General features: G+C 46.5%; 1 protein-coding gene across 1 annotated transcript; it reads left to right on the plus strand.

Annotated features, from left to right (window-relative positions):
- Positions 1–3,887: 3,887 nt before the first annotated feature.
- On the plus strand, positions 3,888–22,476 carry LOC126995857 (importin subunit alpha-1-like). The gene is made up of 12 exons (XM_050855737.1): positions 3,888–4,147; positions 6,251–6,465; positions 6,843–6,924; positions 11,083–11,139; positions 11,657–11,844; positions 12,284–12,363; positions 16,507–16,733; positions 17,109–17,247; positions 19,057–19,232; positions 19,895–20,077; positions 20,903–21,085; positions 21,974–22,476. Exons 1-12 carry the CDS (start codon positions 4,088–4,090, stop codon positions 22,187–22,189), a joined length of 1,806 nt encoding a protein of 601 aa, XP_050711694.1. The 5' UTR covers positions 3,888–4,087; the 3' UTR covers positions 22,190–22,476.
- The last annotated feature ends 3,183 nt before the right edge of the window (positions 22,477–25,659 follow it).

Genomic DNA, 25,659 nt, shown 5'->3' on the forward strand with positions numbered 1-25,659 from the left:
GCCATCCTCATATCTCCCCCCTCTCCTTACCCCCTTCTCCTCCCTCCTCCGCCTCTTCATCTCCCCACCCCTCACCGTCCCCTTCCTCCTCTTCCTCCCCTCTCCAGTATATCAAGCACCTCCCCCTCCCTACTTCCCTATCTTTCTCTTCCTTTTCTTTCCTTCCTTCCCCCAATAGTATTCTCCCCCCCTTCCTTCCTTCCCTCGATCCCCTCCTCTCCTTCTCCCCCCCCCCCCTTCTTTCCTTCTCCCTCGCCTCCCTTTCCTTCCCCCTATCCCCTCTCTCTTTCCCCCATTAATGTTCTCACCCTCCTCTTTCATTCCTCCCACCCCCTTCTCCTTCTCCCATCTCCTCTCCCCTCCTCCCCAATACATATAGCACCCATTCAGTCACTCTCTACCCCCTTCCCCTTTCTCCTTCCTACGCCTCCTTATTCCTCCAATAATATATCAGCCTCCCCTCCTCCCTCTTCCCCCCACTCCCCCCTCAGCGTGACAGGTGGGTCTTGTGTGAAGCTCCAGTGTGTGTTAGTGTGTTGCTGGTGGCGGTGAGTGTGTGTGTGGAGGTAGTGGTATAGGTAATGAAGGCAGCCTATTCGTTTTCTCTTTGATAGGCTGGCAGGAGAAACGGTTGATGGTATTGTGTGGGGAGTAATGTTTTTTTTCGTGTGCGAGGCTTTACGTGTGTGTGTCAGGCTTGGCTCCAAGTACTTGTACTCGTGCTTAAGTACACACTATCATGTAGCCTGCTTGTACACATGTACTCTGGGCCAAAAGATATTTAGTACTTGTACTTACACATGTACTCTGGGCCAAAAGATACTTAGTACTTGTACTTACACATGTACTCTGGGCCAAAAGATACTTAGTACTTGTACTTACACATGTACTCTGGGCCAAAAGATACTTAGTACTTGTACACATGTACTCTGGGCCAAAAGATACTTAGTACTTGTACTTACACATGTACTCTGGGCCAAAAGATACTTAGTACTTGTACTTACACATGTACTCTGGGCCAAAAGATACTTAGTACTTGTACTTACACATGTACTCGGACTCCGAGAATTCGACTGTTTTACGAGTACGTTCGAGTACTACATCCGAGAACAACAACAACAACAAAAACAAGTGTTAATAGCACAAAAACTGCTAGATCGGCGTCGCATGACCCTCCAACACCCCCCCAACAATTCATATTATGCAGCTAGGGGTCTAAAATGAAAAATGCTGAAAAGTAAAGATGGCGTCTCTATAAACACTCGCCTGCGCCACAACGGGCTGGGGCCGACCATCAGGCCCTACTATGAAGGTCTACCGGCGCCACAGACCAAGACGTAAAAAAACTACAAAAAAACCCCCAGCTGACTTTGTTTATAATGCCATGTTGTAGGGTTCATCAGGTCTAACAAATGTTGTTATACAATGTCTTGTCTACAATGCATGGGTAAGCCAGGAAAACAACGTGAGAACAATAACAACAACAACACTAAGAAGATGGACAATCTTTTTATCGGCGTCTGCGACACCGATAAAATTGCAAATGTTTGGCTGGTGTGGTGTTTGACGACCTGCATGGGTGGAGGTGAGGCCAGGGTAAGGGACTAACAAAGGTGTGTCCTAAGCGTGGGCCTCGGGGAGGCCAGGTGGCCTGGGCCCTGGGGTGAGTGACTGACACACCTGGCACATGTGAGTTGACAGGTTAAATAGGTAAACAGTACTTGTACTTGGATTCGAGTACAATACAAGAGTACTCTTACTTGTTCGTGAGCTCAGCCATGAAACAAAGTAACTACTTGTACTTGGATTCGTGATATCGTAATATAATAGCGCCTGGACTCGAGTACAAAATTGTTCTTGAACATTCTTGAAACGTGTGTGTTGGTGAGGTGATGGTGATGATGGTGTCATTGGAGTTAATTCTATAGGTAAAGAAGGTATTTTTTTTCTTTAGTGGGTTGGTAAAGGAACGAGCTGAGTGTATAGAATGTAAAACATAAATATTGAGTTCTTGTTATTTTTTTTATCTACGAAGTTAGTTATCAATGTATGAGCCAGGTGGCTCGTCGGGTGTTAATTGGTTCGTGCGTCACCCACACCAAGGTCTCGTAATCTAGCCGTGATCAAGACCTTGCGCCATACATACGTGATCGAGGCGAAGAGTGCGTCATCTGTGGCCTGGAGACCGTCGCCAAGGGGCAAATTAAGGTGTCAAGGAGAACAGTAGCAGCCTGCAGCACATGGATTTGCTACCTTGTGATACTGTCCTTACCTTGAACGCCTATCATCGATAGCACATGTTTTTAGAGACGGGAAAGGAGGCGGCTCAAGGGCAAACAAATAAACAAAAAAAGAAACAAAAAAGCTCCCTGACGCTGCTCCTGGAAAAGTGTGTAGTAGTAAAAATGATGATGATGATGATGAGGAAGTTAGTCTACTCTATTCACGCTAACATACTATACAAGCCCATCCCTCCCCCTCTCCCTCCATCAAAGCAGAGGCCAGAATCATTTGGAGAGGTGTCTTGATACTCTCCATGTGTGACAGTTCTTATGTTCTGTCTATAGCGCTGGCAGGCTCCCTTAAGAGGTCTCGTGAACGACCCAGCCCGTTTATGGCGCAGGTGAATTTAATCTATACTAGTGTTGTGACTTGTGACTTGCTTGAGCCATGGTGCCCCCCAGTGCTCCTCTTTGACCGAAACCGTTGAATTGATTAAAGACTGGCCTGCATGTGCGAGTCTAATTTATTGTGTCTGCTGCTCCAACAAAAGAAAACAAAACAATAGGCCAAAGGAGAGGTCAATTTCAGGAGAAGTGTGCCGTGATATATGACTGCTTGGCTCGTGCTGCCCCCGATGCTCCTGTAGACCGAAGCCGTTGAAATTAGTGTTGACTGAAGACAGGATAGCATGTACGAATTTCATTTATAGTGTCTGCCCCTCGCTGATCTTCTAGACCGAATCCGTTGAACTTAAGGTTGACAATGTTTGGGAGCGCATGTGGGTGTGGGTCGGGGTGTCGGCAACGGAAGGGGAAAGTGAGGGAGTAGGTACACTCATTAACCTTTCATGAGAGGGGCCTTTGCGTGTGCTGTCTTGAAGGGGGGTGATGGGCGAGGGGGGAGGGGTCAAGGCACCGCAGAGAGCAGCCACGCGGTACAGCCTGTCTCGGGGGTTTGTCAAGGCTTTATTAGTCTCACTCTTGTGTCCGTAGAATCTGGGTCTAGGCTCCGTGGAGTGAAGGTAAAAAGTTGGTTGGGAGCTCTGTAGTAGTAATAGTAGTAGTAGTAGTTGTAGTAGTAGCAGTAGTAGTAGTAGTAGTAGTAGTAGTAGTAGTAGTTGTAGTAGGAGGAGGAGGAGGAAGTTAGTCTATTCTATTCACGTTTACATACTATACAAGCCCATCCCTCCCCCTCTCCCTCCCTCAACCCTTATCAATAACCACTCAAAACCCATGCTGCCCTTTGCTGTAGTAAAGTGGAGGGGATGCACTATAGCTACGCGTGGCCTCGGTGCTCATATCCGTCGCACTAACCTTCTTAGAGATGCTGGCAAACGCTAAATCATATATGTAGTGAATGAGTGGCTTTACAGCACTTCCCATAATTATTAACCTGAACACAACATCGTAACAGAAATGGGAACAACTTTTGGGGGGTTACAGTAAAGGAAGCAACTCAAGGGCAAAAATAAATGGGGAATAAAAAGTCCGCTAATCATTACTCCTATCGAGATCGCTCCTATAACAAAATATAGATGAGCGGCAACTGATAAAATACTTCATTATATATTACAGGACGACAGCTCAGGAAACCCACCATAACCTTTAGCAGTACTTCTACATAACGTAGAAAACTATCGTAACAGAAATGGAAACAAGTGACAAATAGCTGATAAACTACTTCAATATATCTACAGGACGACACCGCAGAGGACTCATAACCTCCCTGGACACGGCAACCTAACACCCAAGACCTCAACGCCGACTCAGGGCAGAAGAGGAGGTGACATCGTGGTGGCGTCCCAGGGTGATGCAGGCTGCTGAGCGCCCTACGGAGGAGCCTGCGCGGGGAGAGTGCCACAGCTATGTCTCTCAGTGCCAAGTCCTCCTCCATGCGTCGCGGGGGTGGCACTCTGTCGATGGACGTGAGTGTTGTGTTGAGTGCCTGTTTATGGGTGTGTTTGTCAGGCTGACTGGCTGTAGCAGCATCGATGAGTGCTTGTTGGGGGAGGTTCGATTGACACACACACACACACACACACACACACACACACACACACACACACACACACACACACACACACACACACACACACACACACACACACACACACACACACACACACACACACACACACACACACACACACACACACACACACACACACACACACACACACACACACACACACACACACACACACACACACACACACACACACACACACACACACACACACACACACACACACACACACACACACACACACACACACACACACACACACACACACACACACACACACACACACACACACACACACACACACACACACACACACACACACACACACACACACACACACACACACACACACACACACACACACACACACACACACACACACACACACACACACACACACACACACACACACACACACACACACACACACACACACACTACTTATCTATCTCTGTTACATCGTTTTGGTGACACACACACACACAACTAATATGTATATCACACACTGTATTTATCTCTTCACCAATCTTATCTTTATTCCCTATACATTTTCATAGCTATCATTTAGTCTATATGCTTTATCTTTTTATCTATCTAGCGACCAATCTATCTAGGGGAAGGTGGGGTAAGATGGACCCCGTAACACAAAAATTACTAGAAACCACATTTATGTCATTTTAAGGTGTTTGAAGGGTTAAGGATGTGCTTTGGGTTGTTATCTATATAGTCCACACCCTGGTCACGGTTTTCAGAGGATAAAACTGAAACACGAGAATTTATATAATCAACATTTTCATTGGGACTGAAACATTACCGCGGGGTGAGGTGGACCCCTGGGGTCCATCTTACCCCACAACCTCAACATAAACAAACATATCCTTACTGGCACGAGACACACTTAAGAACCTCTTCTTCATCATCCTCTACCACTGCACATTCCTCACGTGCCCATGAGTCAAGCCTCCGTTGTCAAAATGTGTTACCACCTCTGCTTTTGGTGCAGCGCTGAACACAGTCCTGATGGGGCCAAGCATCTGGAAATGGGGCACACACAATTTAGTATTCGTAGAAAATAATTTGACAAAATGTTTACATTGGCATGACAACAAATAGCAAGCTTTCGAGACAAAGGATTGCAGGAATTAATGCATAAATCATTACATAATGATACACTTTCAGGGAGTGCGAGACAAGCTACTGAACTTTGGCGTGTGCCGGGCAGGTTTTTTTTTTATCTTTGTTGACCCAGCTGCCGTCTTGTTCTTGTCTGACACACGCCAAGTGTAGTCTCGGGAACGTGGAACTCCTTTGAGATTTTTTTCCAAGCCCATCTTTTTTGCTCCAACTCCTGCCGTTGCACTTTCCGCAGCTGCATCATTCCAATCCCTCTGCTACTGACTCGCATATAGTTCCGCGGTCAAAAAGGTGAAAAAAAAGATACGGGTTTGTGAAATATGAGCTACCCCCCCAGAAAAAAAAAAAAATCAATCTCAAAATGTCTACCAAAACATCCAAGTTTTGTATGTCAATTTCTGGGACATAATTATATTATCTGTCATGTACACACGCATGGGCATATCTAACGCAAGCAGCAAGCCTTCATAACTAAAATTTTAATACAAAAAATCCAGTTTCTTACCTCGTGCTGATAACATCGTCACTCAAAAAGACAACTTGGTGTCCCCAGAGCACATGAGCGTCACTGCGACCGCCCGCCGCCAATAACGCCACCTAATGCTGACGTGAAGGACATCCAGCAACCGATATCTGAACCTCGGCCTTTGCTTGGGTTTAGAGGGGGGATCCGTCTTAACCCACCTTCCGTTGTCTATTTATTACATCCATATCTACCTATGAACCTACCTAACTTTTCTAATAAGTTACAAAAGCCATACGGTAATAAGGATAATAATACAAATAACAATAATGACTAATTGATGATGAAAACAATCTGTCTTTAATCATCTCTATCTTCTACCCATCTGTGTGTGTGTCTCGCCAGATGGAGTCTATCCGTGCCCGCCGTGCCAAGCTAGAAAGCATCCTCCACTCGCGGCGCCCGCCGCCCCTCACCGGAGACCCCGCTAAGCGAAGTCCTGCCAGCGGCGCGCCCCTCCCCTTATCCAACCCCACGCGCCGCTCCTCCTACTCCTCGTCCTCCTCAACCTCCATCGACTCCTCCTACAGGCCCGTCATTAACAAGAGCGGCAAGCTAAGGTGAGTGGTCTGTTTTTGTTTATTTTTTGTTATTGGTTGAGGTATTTGGTGTTTTTATTGTCTTTCTTATTCATGTTCCTCTGTTTCTTCCTGTTTTCTTTACTCTCCTCCTCCTCCTCCTCCTCCTCCTCCTTATTGATTGTTTTTTTCTTTCTTACATTGCATTTGTTGGCCTGCATATTATTTTTAATTTTTATTCTTGTTCTTCTTTCTCTTTGTTTTCGTTCATCCTCCTCCTCCTCCTCCTCCTCCTCCTCCTCCTCCTCCTACTACTACTACTACTACTACTACTACTACTACTACTACTACTACTACTACTACTACTACTACTACTACTACTACTACTACTACTACAATGCCTTTTCATATCCTTCCAGCCCTTATACCCAACACCTGCCGCAGATTGAGAAAAACAGCACCAGCCTCCTGCAGACATCAGCACCTGAGTACGCCAGACAGGTGAGGGTGGTGGTGGAATGTGGCGTGTTGGGACCGTGGGTTTATTATGGATGGTAATGTTGATGAAAGTTAATTGCTGTCACGCCAAGATGTTTTTTTGTTTTTGTTGTTGTTTGTTATTATTGATGTTGGTGATTCGTTAATGGTTCTGTTATTTGTTTGTGTGTCTCCTGTTTTTTTGTTTTCTTGTTAATGTTTTTTTTTTTTTATTGTTGATGTTTGATGGTGAAAGTTCTGTTTTACTTTTGTTTGTTGTTATTCAAGTTGGTGATTTGTTTAGCGTTCTGTTTTTGTTTATTTGTGTTTTTTTCTGATTTTGTTTTTTTACTGTTGATGTTTTCTTATGTTGTTGATGATGATGAAAGTTCTATTTTTTTGGTCATTATTAGTGTTGATGTTTTGTTTACTGTTCTGTTTTTTGTTTGTTTGTCTTTACTGATTTTGTTGTTTACATCGTTTTTTTCATATCGTTGATGTTGATGAAAGTTTGTTTTGTTGTTGTTATTGGTATTGATGATTTGTATCTCGTATTTTTATTTTTTCCTTATTTTGTTTATTATTATTACTTTTTATATCAAAGTTTATTAGTATCGCAAAGTTTATTTTTTTCATTGTTTTCTGTTGTTTTATGTTTTTTTTCTATCGTTCGTGGTGATGGAAGATGTAGACACACAAGCTTTATTTTTGTTCTCCTTCGTTGTTCTTTGTGTTTTTTTTGTAATTTTCCTTGTTTTGTTCACTACGTTTTGTTCATTATGTTTCTTTTCATCGTTCGCGGTTATGGAGTTGTAAGTTACGCAAGGATAATTTTTATTTTTTTTATTTTTTTGTTATTTATTTGTCGTTTTCCTAATCTTTTTTTATATGTTTTGTTCGTTTATTTATTATTTTCTATCGTTCGTAGTGATGTAAGTTGTATAGTCACGCAAGGCTGTTTTTTTGTTCTCCTTTGTTATTCATCGTAATTGCCATATCAACTTTACTGTTCTTTTTTTCAGTAGAGTTCGGGGAATAATGTGTTGCTGAGGAGAGTTGTCATTTGAGGCTACGTTTGTTTTGTACTGTGTTCGTCATGGTTCTCGTGTGATCTGCATTTTTCTTTATTTTCCATCTTTTTTCTTTGTGGAGTTTGCGTAGTTACTCCCTCGTTTGGTCAGGTGGTCAGGTGTCCTCCATGACTATAATCGGTAGGGTTTGGTTTGTGTAAGTCATGTTTCTCGTGCAATAAGCCTTTTTTCTTTCTTTATTTTTTTATTATGTGGAGTTTGCGTAGTTACTTCCTCGTTTGGTCAGGTGGTCAGGTGTGCTCCATGACTATAATCGGTAGGGTACATTTGTTTGGTCTGTGTAAGTCATGTTTCTCGTGCGATAAGCCTTTTTTCTTTATTTTTTTTTTTATGTGGAGTTTGCGTAGTTACTTCCTCGTTTGGTCAGGTGGTCAGGTGTGCTGCATAACTATAATCGGTAGGGTACATTTGTTTGGTTTGTGTAAGTCATGTTTCTCGTGTGATCAGCATTTCTTGTTTATTTTGCATATTTTTTTTATGTGGAGTTTGCGTAGTTACTCCCTCGTGTACAAAAAATCAGGTATGTGCAATAATTATGATCTGTAGGCTTAATTTTTTTGTGTGTGTTCATGTTTTTCGCGTGTGATCTGCATTTCTTCTTTATTTTCCATCTTTTTCTTTGTGGAGTCTGCGTAGTTACTCCCTCGCCTTCAGAAGATTAGGTATGTGCAATAAGCATGATCTGTAGGCTTCAATTGTTGTTTGAGTTTATTTTTTTCTTGTATTTTATCTTTATCTTTCAACTTTTCATGTGGAGTTTACGTAGTTACCTGGGCGGTATTCTTAGACGCTACCGACTCTCACACCACTTATATCTACAAGCCAAAAAAGAGGAAAAAACGTTCTTATGAGTGTTTTTTAGAGTTCATGATACAAAGACGCCTTGTCAAACCCCCACCAGGGTCAGAAAACTACCCCTGGAAAGGCCCACAACGCCTACTAAAGTAATGTCAAATGTGTGTGCTTGGGCGCTGAAATGTCAAATCATATATGGACCTAAAGGCTAAAACCTGTATTTTTAATCGTATCGGCCCCTCAATTCGCCTGTTTGAAAAGCCTCTTATAAGTTGCTTTTTTTTTCATGGACTGTTTCGTGATGCTAATGATGGGGGTTTTACACGACCTCTGAACCCTGAAGTGGAAAATCACCCATGAAAACCCGATTAATCTACTACAAAATGAATTATCATCCAAATCCGGGAAATTGCACTAAAGGGAGCTCGGTACGTTCAATAAAAAGTATGCGGCTGATTATGACTTGTAGGAGCGGTAGAAATAAAAGAGTCCTGACTAAATATTTCTCGTTTTCTCAGGTGACTAATATTCACTATAACTGAAGTATTTTATTTTTGGACGTTTGTTACCTACTACTACTACTACTACTACTACTACTACTACTACTACTACTACTACTACTACTACTACTTTGTTATATGTATTTTATGGTCGTCAGAAAACTATCATACACGTAGGCACATCATTTCAAAGCGACTCCTTCCATCTCATTTGCCGCCTGTTGTGGATTTTCCCTGGGCATATTAACAGGCTATTAAACGGTCCATAGCCTTGAACGTATCGGCCTCCCATCACGACCATTTCTGAAGACCACAGAGAAGATTAGTCGGGTTTTCATGGTTGACATTTTCGTTCGTGGTGCAGAGGTCGTGTAAAACCACTAGGAATGTTAAACAATTAATGAAAATCCCAGAAACTTCTACGAGAGGCTTTACAGGCGAAGTGAGGGGCCGAGACCTTCCAGAATTCGGGCCTTGAAGATAGGATTAATTTCAAGAGGGTGGTGTGTCATGAAAGGAAATGAGAGGGTAAAATACAGTGGTAAGTTCGTATTCTTAAACATAATTAACTACACTCCGGTTTGTCTTTTTTATTTTCTTATTATCACATCAGAGGAGACAGTTCAAGGGCGTAAAAAAAAAAGCTAATGAAAAAAAATCCCGCTCTTTTCTTCTGTCTGAAAAGCCTCTCGTAGAAGTTGCTGGGATTTTCATGGACTATTATGTGATGCAGTGATAGTTTTACCCGACGTCTGCACCATAACGGGAATAATCACCCATGAAAACCCAATTAGAGATAGCCGTAATAGGATCCCGATACGTTTAGGGTGCGGGCTTAAGCTACTGTCGGTATTTATATTCATCATTTAATTGGCATTTGTGATTGAGTGGCGGGACAGCGTGAAGGCACAACACAAGTTTTCATCGTCGGTTGGGTATCAGGACACCTCTCCCCCCGAAATTAACCCCTCTTTCGACCACCTCTTTTAATTCTTTTTAGGAGCAGCGAGTAGCGGGCTTTTTTTAAAATTTTATCATTGTTTCCTTTTTTTGTGCCCTTGAGCTGTCTCCTTTGTTGTAAAAAATAAATAAAAAAATAACGAAGGTAAAGTTTGTCTCCTCTGCCTCTTGAAGAAACTGTCATAAGGGTAGGAACACAAATTTGCCTCGTGCCTCCTCGGTAAACTAAGATATAAGCGTAGGAAGCAGCTCTAGGGGAAAAATAAATACGTAAAAAGAAAAAGCCTGCTACTCACTGCTCCAAGAAAGAAAGTAGAAATATGTGGCCAAACGAGAGATCGATTTCAGATGGAGAGGCGTTTTGATACCCCCCTCTGGAAAGCGTTCAAGTCGTAGTCAGGAGGAAATACAGACAGAGAAGGGCCGTTGCAGAGTTTACCAGTGAAAGGGATGAGAGAATGAAGATGCGGGTTAACTCTTTCAGAAGGAATTTGGACAGTATAGAGATGAGAGAGTTTTAAGTCGTGTGCATCGTTACCATCACTCCAACGTTGCCAGATTGTCGTACTCAGCCTCTTATATTTACCGACTTCCGACCCAAAAACTGTCTCGTGGACCCCAATAAGGAGATTCACTTATAATTATCGTTAAAATAGTTAATTCCTGATGTTTCTTGGCAACAATTAGGCGTCAGAAACCGGTAAATACTATGCTCAGAGTACGACAATCTAGCAACGGTGCATCGCTCGTATTCCCCTCTTCCCCCTCAAAATCCCCCCCCCCCCCTCCCTTTATATACCCCATTCCCCTTGACGCGCCTCCCTTCTCCCACACAGACGAGAAGGAGGAACCACTGCCGCGGGGTCATGGAGGAGGAGCTGGTAGACCTTGAGGTGGGTGTACTCAGGCTCGGACGATATTGCCAAGTTAAGAAAGTAAGCACGCTCTCATTCTCAGGAGCTGCCATGTTAAGTTGTCTGGTCTTGTGCTGTCTCCTTATATCCTCGTGTACCCTTTTGTCTTCGTATCATTAGGGAAATAACAGATGAGAGAATGAAGATGCTGGTTAACTCTTGCAGAAGTGATTTGGATAGTATAGAGATGAGAAAGAGAGTATTAAGTCGTGTGCATCGTTATTACTGTTTTAGCTTAAGTGCAATGCTCCTAATGAAGTTGAATACATTACGTGAAGCTGACTACTTGCCTCTAACTACTGTACCTATCTCTACTTTTCTCCTTCCTGTTACTCCTCCGCGTTCCCTTTCCCTTTCGCTTTCTCCCTTCCATCAATTCTCCGCCTTCCCTTCTCCCACCGTCCCGTCATCTCGCCTTTTCTTGTCTACCCTCTCATCACTTTTCCGCCTTGCCTCCTCCCACCTCCCTCCCGTCACCTCCCCGCCTTCCCCCCAGGACGGCGGGTGCTCGCAGGAGGCGCTGGAGGAGTTGGTGAGGGGCATCGGCAGCAACAGCAGGAAGCGGCGCCTCTACAGCACGGTGCAGGCGCGGAAGCTGCTGTCGGCGCCGCACCCGCCTCTCCGGGAGTTCCTGAGGGCGGGCATCCTGAAGCCACTCATTCCCCACGTGCAGCAGCGGGAGGAGTGAGTAGTGGGGAGGAAGGGGAAGAAATGGGGGAAGAGGAGGGTCAAGGGGGTTGGGGTATGCATTATTAGGGTGAGGGAGGTCATGGTTTGATGGGGTCATTATGGAAGTATTTGTTTACATAATTATACCTTGTCAAATATGAGTGCTTGGGCGCCGAAATGTTGAAAGAATATGCTTGGTGGAAGGTGGAAGGTGGTTTTGAAGGTCTAGTTTACATACATTTATTCATTTTATTATATACAACTTACATCATTCGGGGGTGGGGTGGGGGATGGAAGGAAGGGAAGAAAGAGTAACTGAACGAGGAAGAAAAACAGTACCATCAGAGTAAGATTAAACAAAGGAGAAGTAAAAGAAAAACTATAGGAAAAGAAGAAGGATGATTTCGAAGGTCTTACTCAACTAACGTCTGTCTGTGTTTGTCTGCGTCCTCAGCTCGACTCTTCAGCAGGAGGCGACGTGTGTGCTCACCAACCTCGCGTCCGGGAACTATAGCCACACTGCCGCTGTCGTGGGTGGGTGTATGTGCGTGTGTTTGTGCCTTCATAACACTACATTGGTTGCATACTGTTTGTCACCTCTCGCTTTCCCTGCCTTCCTTCAGTCCTTCCCTGTCTCCCTTCCTTCCTTTTTCATTCCTTCCCTGTCTTCCTTCCTTCCCTGTCTTCCTTCCTTGCTTCCCTGTCTTCCTTCCTTGCTTCCCTGTCTTCCTTCCTTCCTTTTTCCTTCCTTCCCTGTCTCCCTTCCTTCCTTTTTCCTTCCTTCCCTGTCTCCCTTTCTTCCTTTTTCCTTCCTTCCCTGTCTTCCTTCCTTGCTTCCCTGTCTCCCTTCCTTCCTTTTTCCTTCCTTCCCTGTCTCCCTTTCTTCCTTTTTCCTTCCTTCCCTGTCTTCCTTCCTTCCTTCCTTTTTCCTTCCTTCCCTGTCTCCCTTCCTTCCTTTTTCCTTCCTTCCCTGTCTCCCTTTCTTCCTTTTTCCTTCCTTCCCTGTCTTCCTTCCTTGCTTCCCTGTCTCCCTTCCTTCCTTTTTCATTCCTTCCCTGTCTTCCTTCCTTGCTTCCCTGTCTCCCTTCCTTCCTTTTTCCTTCCTTCCCTGTCTTCCTTCCTTCCTTCCTTTTTCCTTCCTTCCCTGTCTTCCTTCATTGCTTCCCTGTCTCCCTTCCTTCCTTTTTCCTTCCTTCCCTGTCTCCCTTTCTTCCTTTTTCCTTCCTTCCCTGTCTTCCTTCCTTCCTTTTTCCTTCCTTCCCTGTCTTCCTTCCTTCCTTCTCTGTCTTCCTTCCTTCCTTTTTCCTTCCTTCCCTGTCTTCCTTCCTTCCCTGTCTTCCTTCCTTCCTTTTTCCTTCCTTCCCTGTCTTCCTTCCTTCCTTCCTTTTTCCTTCCTTCCCTGTCTTCCTTCCTTCCTTCCTTTTTCCTTCCTTCCATATCTTCCTTCCTTCCTTCCTTTTTCCTTCCTTCCCTGTCTTCCTTCCTTCCTTCTCTGTCTTCCTTCCTTCCTTTTTCCTTCCTTCCTTGTCTTCCTTCCTTTTTCCTTCCTTCCTTGTCTTCCTTCCTTTTTCCTTCCTTCCCTGTCTTCCTTCCTTCTCTGTCTTCCTTCCTTCCTTTTTCCTTCCTTCCCTGTCTTCCTTCCTTCCTTCCTTTTTCCTTCCTTCCCTGTCTTCCTTCCTTCCTTCCCTGTCTTCCTTTCTTCCTTCCTTTTTCCTTCCTTCCCTGTCTTCCTTCTTTCCTTCCTTTTTCCTTCCTTCCCTGTCTTCCTTCCTTCCTTCCTTTTTCCTTCCTTCCCTGTCTTCCTTCGTTCCTTCCCTGTCTTCCTTCCTTCCTTTTTCCTTCCTTCCCTGTCTTCCTTCGTTCCTTCCCTGTCTTCCTTCCTTCCTTTTTCCTTCCTTTCCTGTCTTCCTTCCTTCCTTTTTCCTTCCTTCCCTGTCTTCCTTCCTTCCTTTTTCCTTCCTTCCCTGTCTTCCTTCCTTCCTTTTTCCTTCCTTCCCTGTCTCCCTTCCTTCCTTTTTCCTTCCTTCTCTGTCTCCCTTCCTTCCTTTTTCCTTCCTTCCCTGTCTTCCTTCCTTCCTTTTCCTTCCTTCCTTTTTCCTTCCTTCCCTGTCTTCCTTCCTTCCTTTTTCATTCCTTCTCTCCTTCCTTCCTTTTTCCTTCCTTCTCTGTCTCCCTTCCTTCCTTTTTCCTTCCTTCTCTGTCTCCCTTCCTTCCTTTTTCCTTCCTTCTCTGTCTTCCTTCCTTCCTTTTTCCTTCCTTCCTTTTTCCTTCCTTCCTGTCTTCCTTCCTTCCTTTTCCTTCCTTCCTCTTCCTTCCTTCCTTTTTCCTTCCTTCCCTGTCTTCCTCCCTTCCTTTTTCCTTCCTTCCTTTTTCCTTCATTCGCTGTCTTCCTTCCTTCTCTGTCTCCCTTCCTTCCTTTTTCCTTCCTTCTCTGTCTTCCTTCCTTCCTTTTTCCTTCCTTCCTTTTTCCTTCCTTCCCTGTCTTCCTTCCTTCCTTTTTCCTTCCTTCCTTTTTCCTTCCTTCCCTGTCTTCCTTCCTTCCTTTTTCTTTCCTTCCCTGTCTTCCTTCCTTCCTTTTTATTTCCTTCCCTGTCTTCCTTCCTTCCTTTTTCCTTCCTTCCCTGTCTTCCTTCCTTCCTTTTTCTTTCCTTCCCTGTCTTCCTTCCTTCCTTTTTCCTTCCTTCCCTGTCTTCCTCCCTTCCTTTTTCCTTCCTTCCTTTTTCCTTCCTTCCCTGTCTTCCTTCCTTCCTTCCCTGTCTTCCTTCCTTCCTTTTTCCTTCCTTCCCTGTCTTCCTTCCTTCCTTCCCTGTCTTCCTTCCTTCCTTTTTCCTTCCTTCCCTGTCTTCCTTCCTTCCTTTTTCCTTCCTTCCCTGTCTTCCTTCCTTCCTTTTTCCTTCCTTCCCTGTCTTCCTTCCTTCCTTTTTCTTTCCTTCCCTGTCTTCCTTCCTTCCTTTTTATTTCCTTCCCTGTCTTCCTTCCTTCCTTTTTTCTTCCTTCCTTTTTCTTTCCTTCCCTGTCTTCCTTCCTTCCTTTTTTCTTCCTTCCTTTTTCTTTCCTTCCCTGTCTTCCTTCCTTCCTTTTTCCTTCCTTCCCTGTCTTCCTTCCTTCCTTCCCTGTCTTCCTTCCTTCCTTCCCTGTCTTCCTTCCTTCCTTTTTCCTTCCTTCCCTGTCTTCCTTCCTTCCTTTTTCCTTCCTTCCCTGTCTTCCTTCCTTCCTTTTTCTTTCCTTCCCTGTCTTCCTTCCTTCCTTTTTCTTCCCTTCCCTGTCTTCCTTCCTTCCTTTTTCCTTCCTTCCTTTTTCCTTCCTTCCTTTTTCCTGCCTTCCTTTTTCCTTCCCTGTCTTCCTTCCTTCCTTCCCTGTCTTCCTTCCTTCCTTTTTCCTTCCTTCCTTGTCTTCCTTCCTTCCTTTTTCCTTCCTTCCCTGTCTTCCTTCCTTCCCTGTCTTCCTTCGTTCCTTCCGTCTTCCTTCCTTCCTTTTTCTTTCCTTCCCAGTCTTCCTTCGTTCCTTCCCTGTCTTCCTTCCTTCCTTTTTCCTTCCTTCCCTGTCTTCCTTCGTTCCTTCCCTGTCTTCCTTCCTTCCTTTTTCCTTCCTTCCCTGTCTTCCTTCGTTCCTTCCCTGTCTTCCTTCATTCCTTCCCTGTCTTCCTTCCTTCCTTTTTCCTTCCTTCCTTCAGTCTTTTTTTGTTTTCTTCTCTTCCCTTCATTTATCTATTCATTTCCCTATTACTTCCATTTTCCGTCCCTCCCACTATGCCTTTTCTTCCCTTTCCTTTTCTTTCCTTTCTTTCCTTCCATCTTTTACCTTTCACCAATTCCTTCCTTCCTCCTGCCTCTTTCCTCCCTCTCTTCCTTACCGTTCATCCATTCCTTCCTTCCTTCATTTCCTTTCCTTTTCTTTCCTTTCTTTCCTTCCATCTTTTACCTTTCACCAATTCCTTCCTTCCTCCTGCCTCTTTCCTCCCTCTCTTCCTTACCGTTCGTCCATTCCTTCCTTCCTTCATTTCTTTTCCTTTTCTTTCCGTTCCTTCTCTTCCCTTTCCTTTATTTCCATTCCTTCCTTTCTTTCCCTTTCTTCCTCTCTTTCCATCTTCCCTGCAGTCTCTTTCTTCCCTCTTCTCCATTCTTCCATCTCTGTCCTAATTCCTTCCTTCCCTCGCAATTCCTTCCATCCTACTCACTATCTCCCCTTCCCTTCCTCTTTCCATTCCTCCATTCCTACAACACACCTTCCTTCCTTCCCTTCCTTTTCCTTTATTTCATTTCCTTCCCTTCCTTCCTCTCTTCCCTTCCTTCCCTCCCTTCCTTCCTTCCTTCCTTCCTTCCTTCCTTCCTCCCTCCCTTCCTTCCTTCCCTCCTTCCTTCCTATATTCCATTCCTCCATTCCTACAACACACCTTCCTTCCTTTCCTTCTCTTTCCTTTATTTCCCTTCCTTCCCTTCCTTCCTTTCCTCCGTTTCTTCCCTCCCTTCCTCCCTTCCCTTCCTTCCTTCCTTCCTTTCTTTCATCCTTTCTTTCTTTCTTTCTTTCTTTCTTTCTTTCTTTCTTTCTTTCTTCCTCCCTTCTTTCCTTCCTTCCTATATTCCTTCCTCTATTACTAGCACGCACCTTCCCTCCTTCCCTTCATTTCCTTCCTTCCGTTCTCCTATACTGCAACAAGCTTCCCTCTCCCTCACACAGACGCAGGGGCCGTGCCGGTGCTGGTGGCCGCGCTGGCAGACGGCGACGAGAAGGTGAAGGAGCAGGCGGCGATGGCCCTCGGGAACATAGCGGGGGAGGAACGATACAGGAACCTGCTCGTGTCGGCCGGGGTGGTCACGCCGCTCCTTAGGGCACTCCGCTCCGGCCGGGACTCTGCCGCCTCGACCTCCTCCGCGACCTCATCCGGCTCCTACATATCAGCCCCTGTAAGAGATAGATTGATAGACAGAGAGGGAGAGATAGTTAGAGTGATAGATAGGTAGATAGTTACAGAGACAGATTGGTGGATATAGATTATAATAGACAAAGGATTGTTTGATTTTTGGTTAAGTTCATAAGTGTAAAGCTTTGTGAACTCAATGACAGCTCGCATCCTTTGTTTTATATCCTCTTCTTCCTCCTCCCTCTTTTCATTTTTCTTTCCCCCTTTCTCTTCTCCTCCTTCATCCGGCCTGGCACCATAAGAAAGGTTTTGTTTGTTTCTTTGTCTTTTTATCGATGTTTCTCTGTTTGCCTCAGTATCCCCCCTGTGAAGGTGTCGTTGTCTATCACTTTGTCTATTCCCCGCGTCGTCGTTGCAGGTGTCGCTGGTGCGGGCCGTGACGTGGGTGCTGGCCAACATCTTCCGCCACAAGGGCCTCGTCATGGCGGTGGAGGAGCAACGGGCCTGCGCGGCCTCCCTCAGGACGCTGCTGGCACACGCCGACCCCGAGGTCAACGGTGAGTGTGTGTGTGTGTGTGTGTGTGTGACCTATGACCATAGCTGGGCGTTATCGCGATAAGTTATCGCGATACTTTATCGCTGATAACAAAATCGGGTTATCGGCCATCCGCTACTTATTTAAATATATATCGGTATCTTCGTTACTTTTGTAACCAAACTAGCGATAATCGCTACTTTTTTCCGCCTCTCAGAAAAAAACGTTGTCTCCTTACTGCGCATGTGTGGCCCGGTGTTGTATGAAAAAACTTCGGGGTATGAAATATCTTCGGTGATGAGATTTCATACTTAGATCATGAAAATTAAAACACTAGGTTATTTTTTTTATGCTACTCAGAAATCAATATATCATAGAGAAAAATCATTTAATTTTACCCCAAAAATGATTATTCACTGTCTCAAATTTGATATTCCATATTCGTTTGTGACCATGGCATGATACTGAAGGCACCTGGTGTTGTGTTATTTGGTGTCCCATCGTCAAAAGCTGGCGCTTTTGTTTACAAACACTGGTCTCTCGTGAACTGCGCATGCTCAGACCATTAAGTGTAGACCTGTACAGTCTCACAATGCTTTTTTAACACATTAAGAGTTGCTGGAAAGCTGAATCAAACATACAGTACCACCATCCTTGTTGTTTCTAGAACGACGTACACTCTGTACATATAAATACAACTCGTACAGAGTGTCGTTCTAGAAACAGCGAGATATAGTAATATTTTCTGATTCAGCCTTCCAGCAACTCTAATTACAATTTAAAAGCTTTGTGAGACTGTACAAATCTACGCTGCTGGTCTGAGCATGCACCGTTCACGAGAGACCAATGTTTTAATAAACAGTACAATTCAAACATTCTAGTATTACCGTCCATAGGTACGTGTCAACGTGTGGTTTTAAGGTTTTGTAAGTTTCCTAAAATACAGATAATGAAAATTTGAATTCATCAATGTTGTTCTATCTGAAATATCAATATAATATCGTTTTCGCCTATCGGACTTATCGCTAGCTAGTATCGGAATTGTGGATTTATATCGGGTATCGGTTATCGGTTATCGCCTATATTTGTGTCTCTAGTTAACGAATATCGGTTATCGCCATTAAGGTTTTTCATTATCAGTTATCGGTTATCGGGAATAAGGTTTTCTGTTATCGTGCCCAGCTATGCCTATGACCACCTATCCCTCCTATTCATGACTTCATCCATTCCTGGAAGTGTCCGTCGGATTGACACTCCCCACATGACTGATTACTAAGCCTCGTCCACTCTTCTTCCACTCTGTGTGTGAACGAACCCTCGCTTGTTCCCTGTCCATGACTCCACCTATCCATTCCTGGAGGTGGCTGTCGTATTGACGTTCACCACATTTTGACTGCTAAGCATTTTCCAATCTTCCTCCACTCTCTAAACGAATCCCAAAACGACCCTCATCACAAGACTGTCAACCCTGTTTTACCACTCCTCCGCTCTATATAACGGTAAACGAACCCTTCCTTGCCTGTCTTTATTGACTGATCCAGAATTAATATGAAACTCGCACTGACTTCCTGCCTGCTCTTTTAATATTTGAGTCCTATCCTTGTTATCGACCATATGATCATCCATGTCATCGACTTACTCCATGTCACTGTCCTTGCTTCCTTAGTTTATTTTCAGCTTCAGATATTTATTGGATTCATATAAGCGGTGTCACGGAATTACAGAGAAGTAAAAAGGGAATACTGTCGCACATATATAATCATATAATCATATAATACAGCAGCGTGACACAAGCATGATTTGGTGACGCTATAATGACGTGTTTCGGCAGTGGACGCCCTGTGGCTGGCCGGGTACATCGCCGCGGGGGACGAGGCGGGCCAGCGGGAGGTGGTGGCGGCGGGCGCGGTGCCGGAGCTGGTGCGGCACTTGGGGTCCAGGGAGCGGCAGAGGGTCATCCCGGCGCTGAGGGCCACGGGGAACCTGGCGCTAGGGGACGACAGCATGGTGAGTGGCTCCTCCCCCACGCCTCGGTCTTGTCTCTCGTGTGTCCCTTGTCACGCAAATCACGGCAGACTGTATGCAGTAAAACCAGAGGAAACTTGCGGCTGGGGCGTGGCAGGTCGAGGCCATTACCGACTCACAGTGGCGTCCCTTCTGTATGTCCACCCACGTGATCTCCCTCTTCAGCTCTGTCGCTCTTGCCACCTTTTCGGCGGCTTATTAAAATTAAACAATTTATTGTGATGTTCAGAGATGTATTCTTTGCATAATTTTTACAGATAATTTTGATTTCATTTGCCCTCCAAGACATGATGGAGGCCAGACAAAGTGAGAAAGCATTCACATCAACGCTGCAAATTATGGACGACATAAATTTCTGATTTACTTTTAAATATTTTATTAATTTAGTCTAATGCTCCTAAAAATTCAGATCATTTACGTGAAAATTGTATCGATATGTGTATACTTCTTTTGTGTTGTCTTGTACAAGTGTCACGGGAGATTAACATAATTGTTTTCACGATGTGGCAACACACAGTCATGCCAGGCATTCTTTGCCAGCCACCGCCCAAGACGCCAGACTGGTGTGGCTGGACTGTATCGGTGATACTCCAACGGTGTCCCTGTGACCGTAACTTAGCCACACACTTCTTCCCGCCACGCAGACAGACGCGGTGGTGGCTGCGGGCGCGCTGCCGCTGTACGGGCGCCTCCTGCGGTCACGCCACCACAACCTGCGGAAGGAGGCGGCGTGGGCGCTGTCCAACGTGACGGCGGGCGACAGGCGGCACGTGCAGCGGGTCATCGACGAGGGGCTCCTGACACACCTGGTGGAGGTCCTCGGGCAGGTGGGTGGCGCTGTGTTGGCCTAATGGGCCGGGCCGGGGCGGGGCATCTGTTTCTCCTTCTCACGCTGTTCTTAAAGATACGCATTGAAAGTTTTGCGTAAAACAACTTTGTGGCGTAAATTCTTTAGCGATACGTCCTCCCTTCCTCCTCTTTCTTTGCGTTCTCGGAGACAGTCGAGGGAATACACAATTTACTAAGCATGTCCGTAACACGCTGCTCCAAAAAATACAATTCACTAAGTATGGCCGTGACACGCTGCTCCCCAAAAAACATGCAGGAAAATGAGGTAGGGAGAAAGAAACGCGGGAGAAATGACGCTGTTCCAGGGTTTACCAATTTAAGGGATCAAAGAATGAGGAGACTGGTGATCTCTTGCATTAGGAAGTTGGACAGACTTTGGCTTAGCTTTAGTATAGCCTTCTCATCCCCTTTGCAGTCCTCATTCCTCTGTTTATCCCTTGTTCCTCTTATGTTTCTTTTATCTTGTGCTCTTCACAGTCCTCCATCCTCTATCCCTCACGTCTTCCCTCTATCCCACACTTCTCCCTCCTTCACGTGTCCTTCCTCCCTACCTTCCTTTTCTGTCATTCGCTTCCTCCCTCCGTCCCACACATTCATGGGAGAGGGAGAACGCTGATTTTCTCTCCTTCCTCCACTCCATCCCTTCCTTCCTACTTTCCCTCTCTATCATTCCCTTCCTACCTCCACCTTACACATTCCTCTCCTTTCCCATCCTTACCTCCCTCCCTCCCTCCCTCCTTATCTCCACCTCATGCTGCTATCGCCTCTCCTCGGCTCCTCCTCGATCCACTGCCACTCCCAAGAACCACCTGGACGTGCAGCGGGAGGCCACGTGGGCGCTGGGCAACCTGGCGAGCGGCGGCGACGCGGAGCAACTCGGGGCGCTGGTGGCGGCGGGCGGGGCGGCGGCGTTGACGGCGGTGCTGGTGGTGAGCGAGAAGGGCACCGTCGAGGCGGCTCTCAAGGCACTGCAATGCATCCTCAAGGTTCGCTCACACCCGGTTTTCGTGTGCAATGCTTGATAGGGCCGCTTGGTGCTTTACTTTTATTGTCTCGCTCATGATGGCAAACACCGCTCAAGGCCATGCACTGCATCCTCAAAGTTCTCTCTCACCCGGTTCTCGTGTGCAAAGCTTGACTGAACCTCCACTGTACTTTTTCCTTCATGATAATAGCGACTAAGTTCATTTGAGTACACCAGGCACCGCTTCGTTTATGTTATGGAGTTTGACAGGGCTGCTTAGAATCGCACGTTTTAGTTGTTTTTATGATAGCACCAAATGAGTCCATTTTGGTACATCAGGCACCGCTTCTCTTTTGTTATAAGGCTTTGGCAGGGCTGTTTAGACTCGCACGTTTTGGTTGCTTTCATGATAACACCAACCAAGTCCATTTTAGGACATCAGACGCGGCTATACAGTATTATAAAGCTTGACAGGGCTGCTAGACTCGCACGTTGTAGTTGTGTTCATAATAATATCAACTAAGTCCATTCTAATACATTTTGATACGCCTCCGCGGTGCAGTGGTTAGCGTCCCTAGCTACGAATCCGCGGGGCAGGGTTCAAATCTCGGCCCGGGCAGTCGGCGTGCAACTCACCCAGCTATTCATCCTCCCCTCCCGACTGGTTGATAAATGGGTACCTGGGGACACCTGGGGAAGGTAAACTAATAACCCGGATGTCACACTGGCCCTGCGTCCCGGGGTGATGGGTTCCTCTCACCACAGGCTCAAGGGACACTGCGACGGAGATAAACACCGACGCCACGCGCATCTATAGCGTGTCCTTAAGGTATAATGTAACGCTGTGTCCCTTTAGACCGTAGGGCGAGGGTGTTCTTGCCCTCCTGCTGACCCAAGGGGCGTTCCACAGACCCCAGAACTACGGAAGGAGGCGCTGCGGCAGGTGCGGGCGGCGGAGGGCGTGCGGCGGCTCGAGGCTCTGCAGGGGTTCGTGGACAGCGGCATCAGGGAGCGGGCGACGGACATCCTGGAGGTGTACCTTCGGGAGGGGGACACTGCCGGGGCCGAGGATGACGCTGACGTGGACGCTGACGACGAGGCTGAGAGTGAAGGCGATGACAGCTGACGGGGAGGCGGCGCGTGGTGCTGTGTTGTGTCGGGAGGCAGAACAGTCATCGCTCAGTCACTTGTTGTTTTGCCAGTCATCGGAAACCTGTGACTGTCTATGGAACTTGTTATTATCATTTTTGTTATTATTATTTTTATTGTATTATTTATTTCTTTATCTTGTTAGCTTTTCAACGTCGCCGCGAATCCTTGAACTTACGTGAAAGTGTTATTATCTTTATCTTCTCTTACTTAGGTATGTTTTTTATTTCAATGTGCAAAGTAAGTCGTGAATATTAATAAAAAATATAACCTTCAATAAATCATCTTCCTCTTCCTTCATTTCCTTCCTTCCTTCCTTCCTTCCTTCCTTCCTTCCTTTCTTTCTTTCTTTCTTTCTTCTTTCCTTCCTTCTTCATTTATTTCTTCTTTCCTTCCTTATGTCTTCCTTTTTTCCTTCCTTCCTCTCCTTTCCTTCCTTCCTTCCTCTCTTCTTTCCTCTCTTCTTTCCTCCCTTTCTTCCTTCCTTCCTTCCTTTCTTCCTTCCTCCCTTCCTTTCTTTCTTCATTTCCTTTCTTGTTTCTTTCCTTATGTCTTCCTTTTGTGGGAGCAGCGTTTTGTCTTTTTTTTTTTTTTCGTTTCTGTTCCTCCGCCTTGAAATAATAAACGGTGTAGTTCAGATAGCTTGGAAAGAAAAAGACTGTGATGATTAACTTGTGATGCGATACGGGTTGGTGGTGATGTTTGGGTGGTGATGACCGTGTGCGATGATTTTGGTGGTGGCGATGGTCACGACTCGTTACAATACTATACTTCTTATCTTAGTTTTAGGGATGATAATGTTGGTGATGGTGGTAGTGGTAGTGATGATGGTGATGGTACGTTATTATATTCCTCATTAATATATCTGTAGGTGGTGTTATGAGTGTTGTTCTTGTTGCTGGTGGTGGTGGTGGTGGTTTGGGCCAAGACCAAGGTACAGGTGTTTGGAGGCTTGCTGGATGAAACAGTACAGTCTGTTCATGCGTGTGGCGAGGACGTTGAGATCTCAGAAAATTTCACACACTTTGGTAGCGTAGTTCATAACAACGGTGAGTCTCGCCAGGAAGTCTTACGGAGGATTGGCCTGGCCCACGGTGTTATGGACTCGCTCAGCACGAGTATATGGCGTTGTCGATACCTGTGTATAGACGGACAAAGATCCGGATCTTCAAGTCCCTTGTGCTCCCTGCCTTACTCTATGGCTGTGAGACATGGACAATGAATAGGGACCTGGAGAGGCGGACTGATGCCTTTGGTAATGTGTCTACGCAGAATCATGGGATATCGCTCAAATGACTGTATGTCAAACCGGCAACTACTCCGTGAGACTGATTCGACATATATTACCTGCATAGTCCGTCAACGCCAACTCCGGCTATACCGGCACGTGGCACGCTACCCTGAAGCTGGTCCTGCTCACCGGGTTGTCTCTGTAAGAGAGAATCCTTGAGGATTGAACAAGTCGATAGATCCTGCCAGGAGGTGTACATACTCAGGATGAGAAGTTTGCCTGCATGAAGATTTGCTCGGAGGGACCCACGGGCTTGGTGTCGTAGGGTGGGCGAGGTGATGCGCCCCCCGGCGTATACCCTCATCGATTAATATACATATATCAGTATATAGGTGATGTCACTGGTGTTGTGAGTGGTGATGGTGGTGGTGTTGTGAGTGGCGGTGGTGGCGGTGGTGGTGGTGGCGGCGGCAGTGGTTCCATTAATACATTTCCCGTTGGTTTGTCTGTTCATGTATCAACGTTTGCTACTTTTTTTTGTTACCATTCAATAGCTTTTTGTTGTTTATCCCTCGCCTTCCCTCCCCTCCCCTCCCCTCCCCTCCCCCCTGTTAGTCCATCCCGCACTCCCGTCCACCCCATTTAGCCATAACTCATCCTGCCTGTTATTATTCAGCCCTCCCCTTCCCTCCCCTTCCCTCCCCTTCCCTTTCCCCAACTTCCCCCTCTCCACCTTCCTTTCCCTTTCCCTCCTTTTCCCTCCCTTTCTTTTTCCCTCCTTTTCTCCTTTTCCCTTCCCCTTCTCTCCTCTGCACACTTTTCCTCCTCCCTCCTCCCCATCTTCCCCTTCCCCTCCCCACCTTTCCTCTTCCCTCCTCCCCATCTTCCCCTTCCCCTTCCCACCTTTCCTCTTCCCTCCTCCCCATCTTCCCCTTCCCCTTCCCACCTTTCCTCTTCCCTCCTTCCCATCTTCCCCTTCCCCTCCCCACCTTTCATCTTCCCTCCTCCCCATCTCCCCCTTCCCCTCCCCACCTTTCCCCTCGGCGTCAGAATTCGTTCCCATCACCTCTCCTCATCTCTCTTCCCCTACATTCCCCTCCCCTTCATTCTCCTCCCCTCCCCACCTTACCTTCTTCCCCTTCCGTTCTTCTTCCTCCCCAACTCCCCTCCGCCATTACAGTTCGTTCCCATCACCTCTCTCCTCATTTCTGTTCCCCTTCCCTTCCCTCCCCTTTCCTTCCCCTTCTTCCCTTCCCTCCCTTCCCCTTTCCCTTCCCCAACTTCCCCCTTCTGTCCTTTCCCTCTTCTTCACTCCCCTTTTCCTCCCCTCCCCCCCTCGCCTCCCCTTCCCTTCCCCAACTTCCTCCCCCTCGCCACCATTCGGTCCCATGACCTCTCTCCCCAACTCTATTCCCCTACACTTCTCTTTCCTCCATTCTCCTCCCCTTCCTTCCTTCCTTCCCTTTCCTCTCGTCCCCATCACCTTCCCATTTCTATTTCCGAACGCCCTTTCCTCGTTTCCCTCCCCTTCACTTCCCTTTCTCTTCTCCCCGTAACCCCACCCATTACTCTCTCCTCCCCCTCCCCACCACCGCTTCCCATGCCCATACCTTCTCCTCCCCTTCCCAACCCCCCTCCCTTACCCATCTCTTTACTCCCCTATTCCTCTTCCGCATCACCCCCATCCCTCCTTCCTCCCCACTCATCTCTTTCCTCCCCTTTCCTCCCCACCATTCTCCCCCTTCCCATGCATCATTCTCCCCTTCCTAGCGCTCCCCCTCCCTTGTCTTCCCCAACAACACCCCTCTCTCTCCCCCTTACATCTCTTCTTCCCTCTTCCCCTCCCCTCCCCACAACCACCAGCCTCCTCTCCCCTGTCATCCCCAACTCCACCTCTCTCATGTCTCTATCCTCTTCCCTCCCCAACTCTACCCCTTCCCTGTCTCTTCCCTTCCCCAGCATCTCCCCTTCCTCCTCTCTGTATTCTCTTCCCCCTCTCTCCCCTACCCTGCCGCTTCCCCAACGCCACCTCTCTTTCTCTCTCCTCTCTTTATCCCTTTCCCCCTCCTCCCCACCCCTCCCCCTCCTTTCCCTCTCACTCCCCAAACAACATCCCTCTCTCTCTCTCTCTCTCTCCTCTCTGTGTCTCTTTCCCCCTCCTCCCCATCCCTCCCCCACCAGCCTCCCCTCCCCCCCTCCCTCCCCTCGCTGCCGCT

The sequence above is a fragment of the Eriocheir sinensis genome, chromosome 9 (assembly GCF_024679095.1).
Source record: "Eriocheir sinensis breed Jianghai 21 chromosome 9, ASM2467909v1, whole genome shotgun sequence".
Taxonomy (NCBI): Eukaryota; Metazoa; Arthropoda; class Malacostraca; order Decapoda; family Varunidae; genus Eriocheir; species Eriocheir sinensis.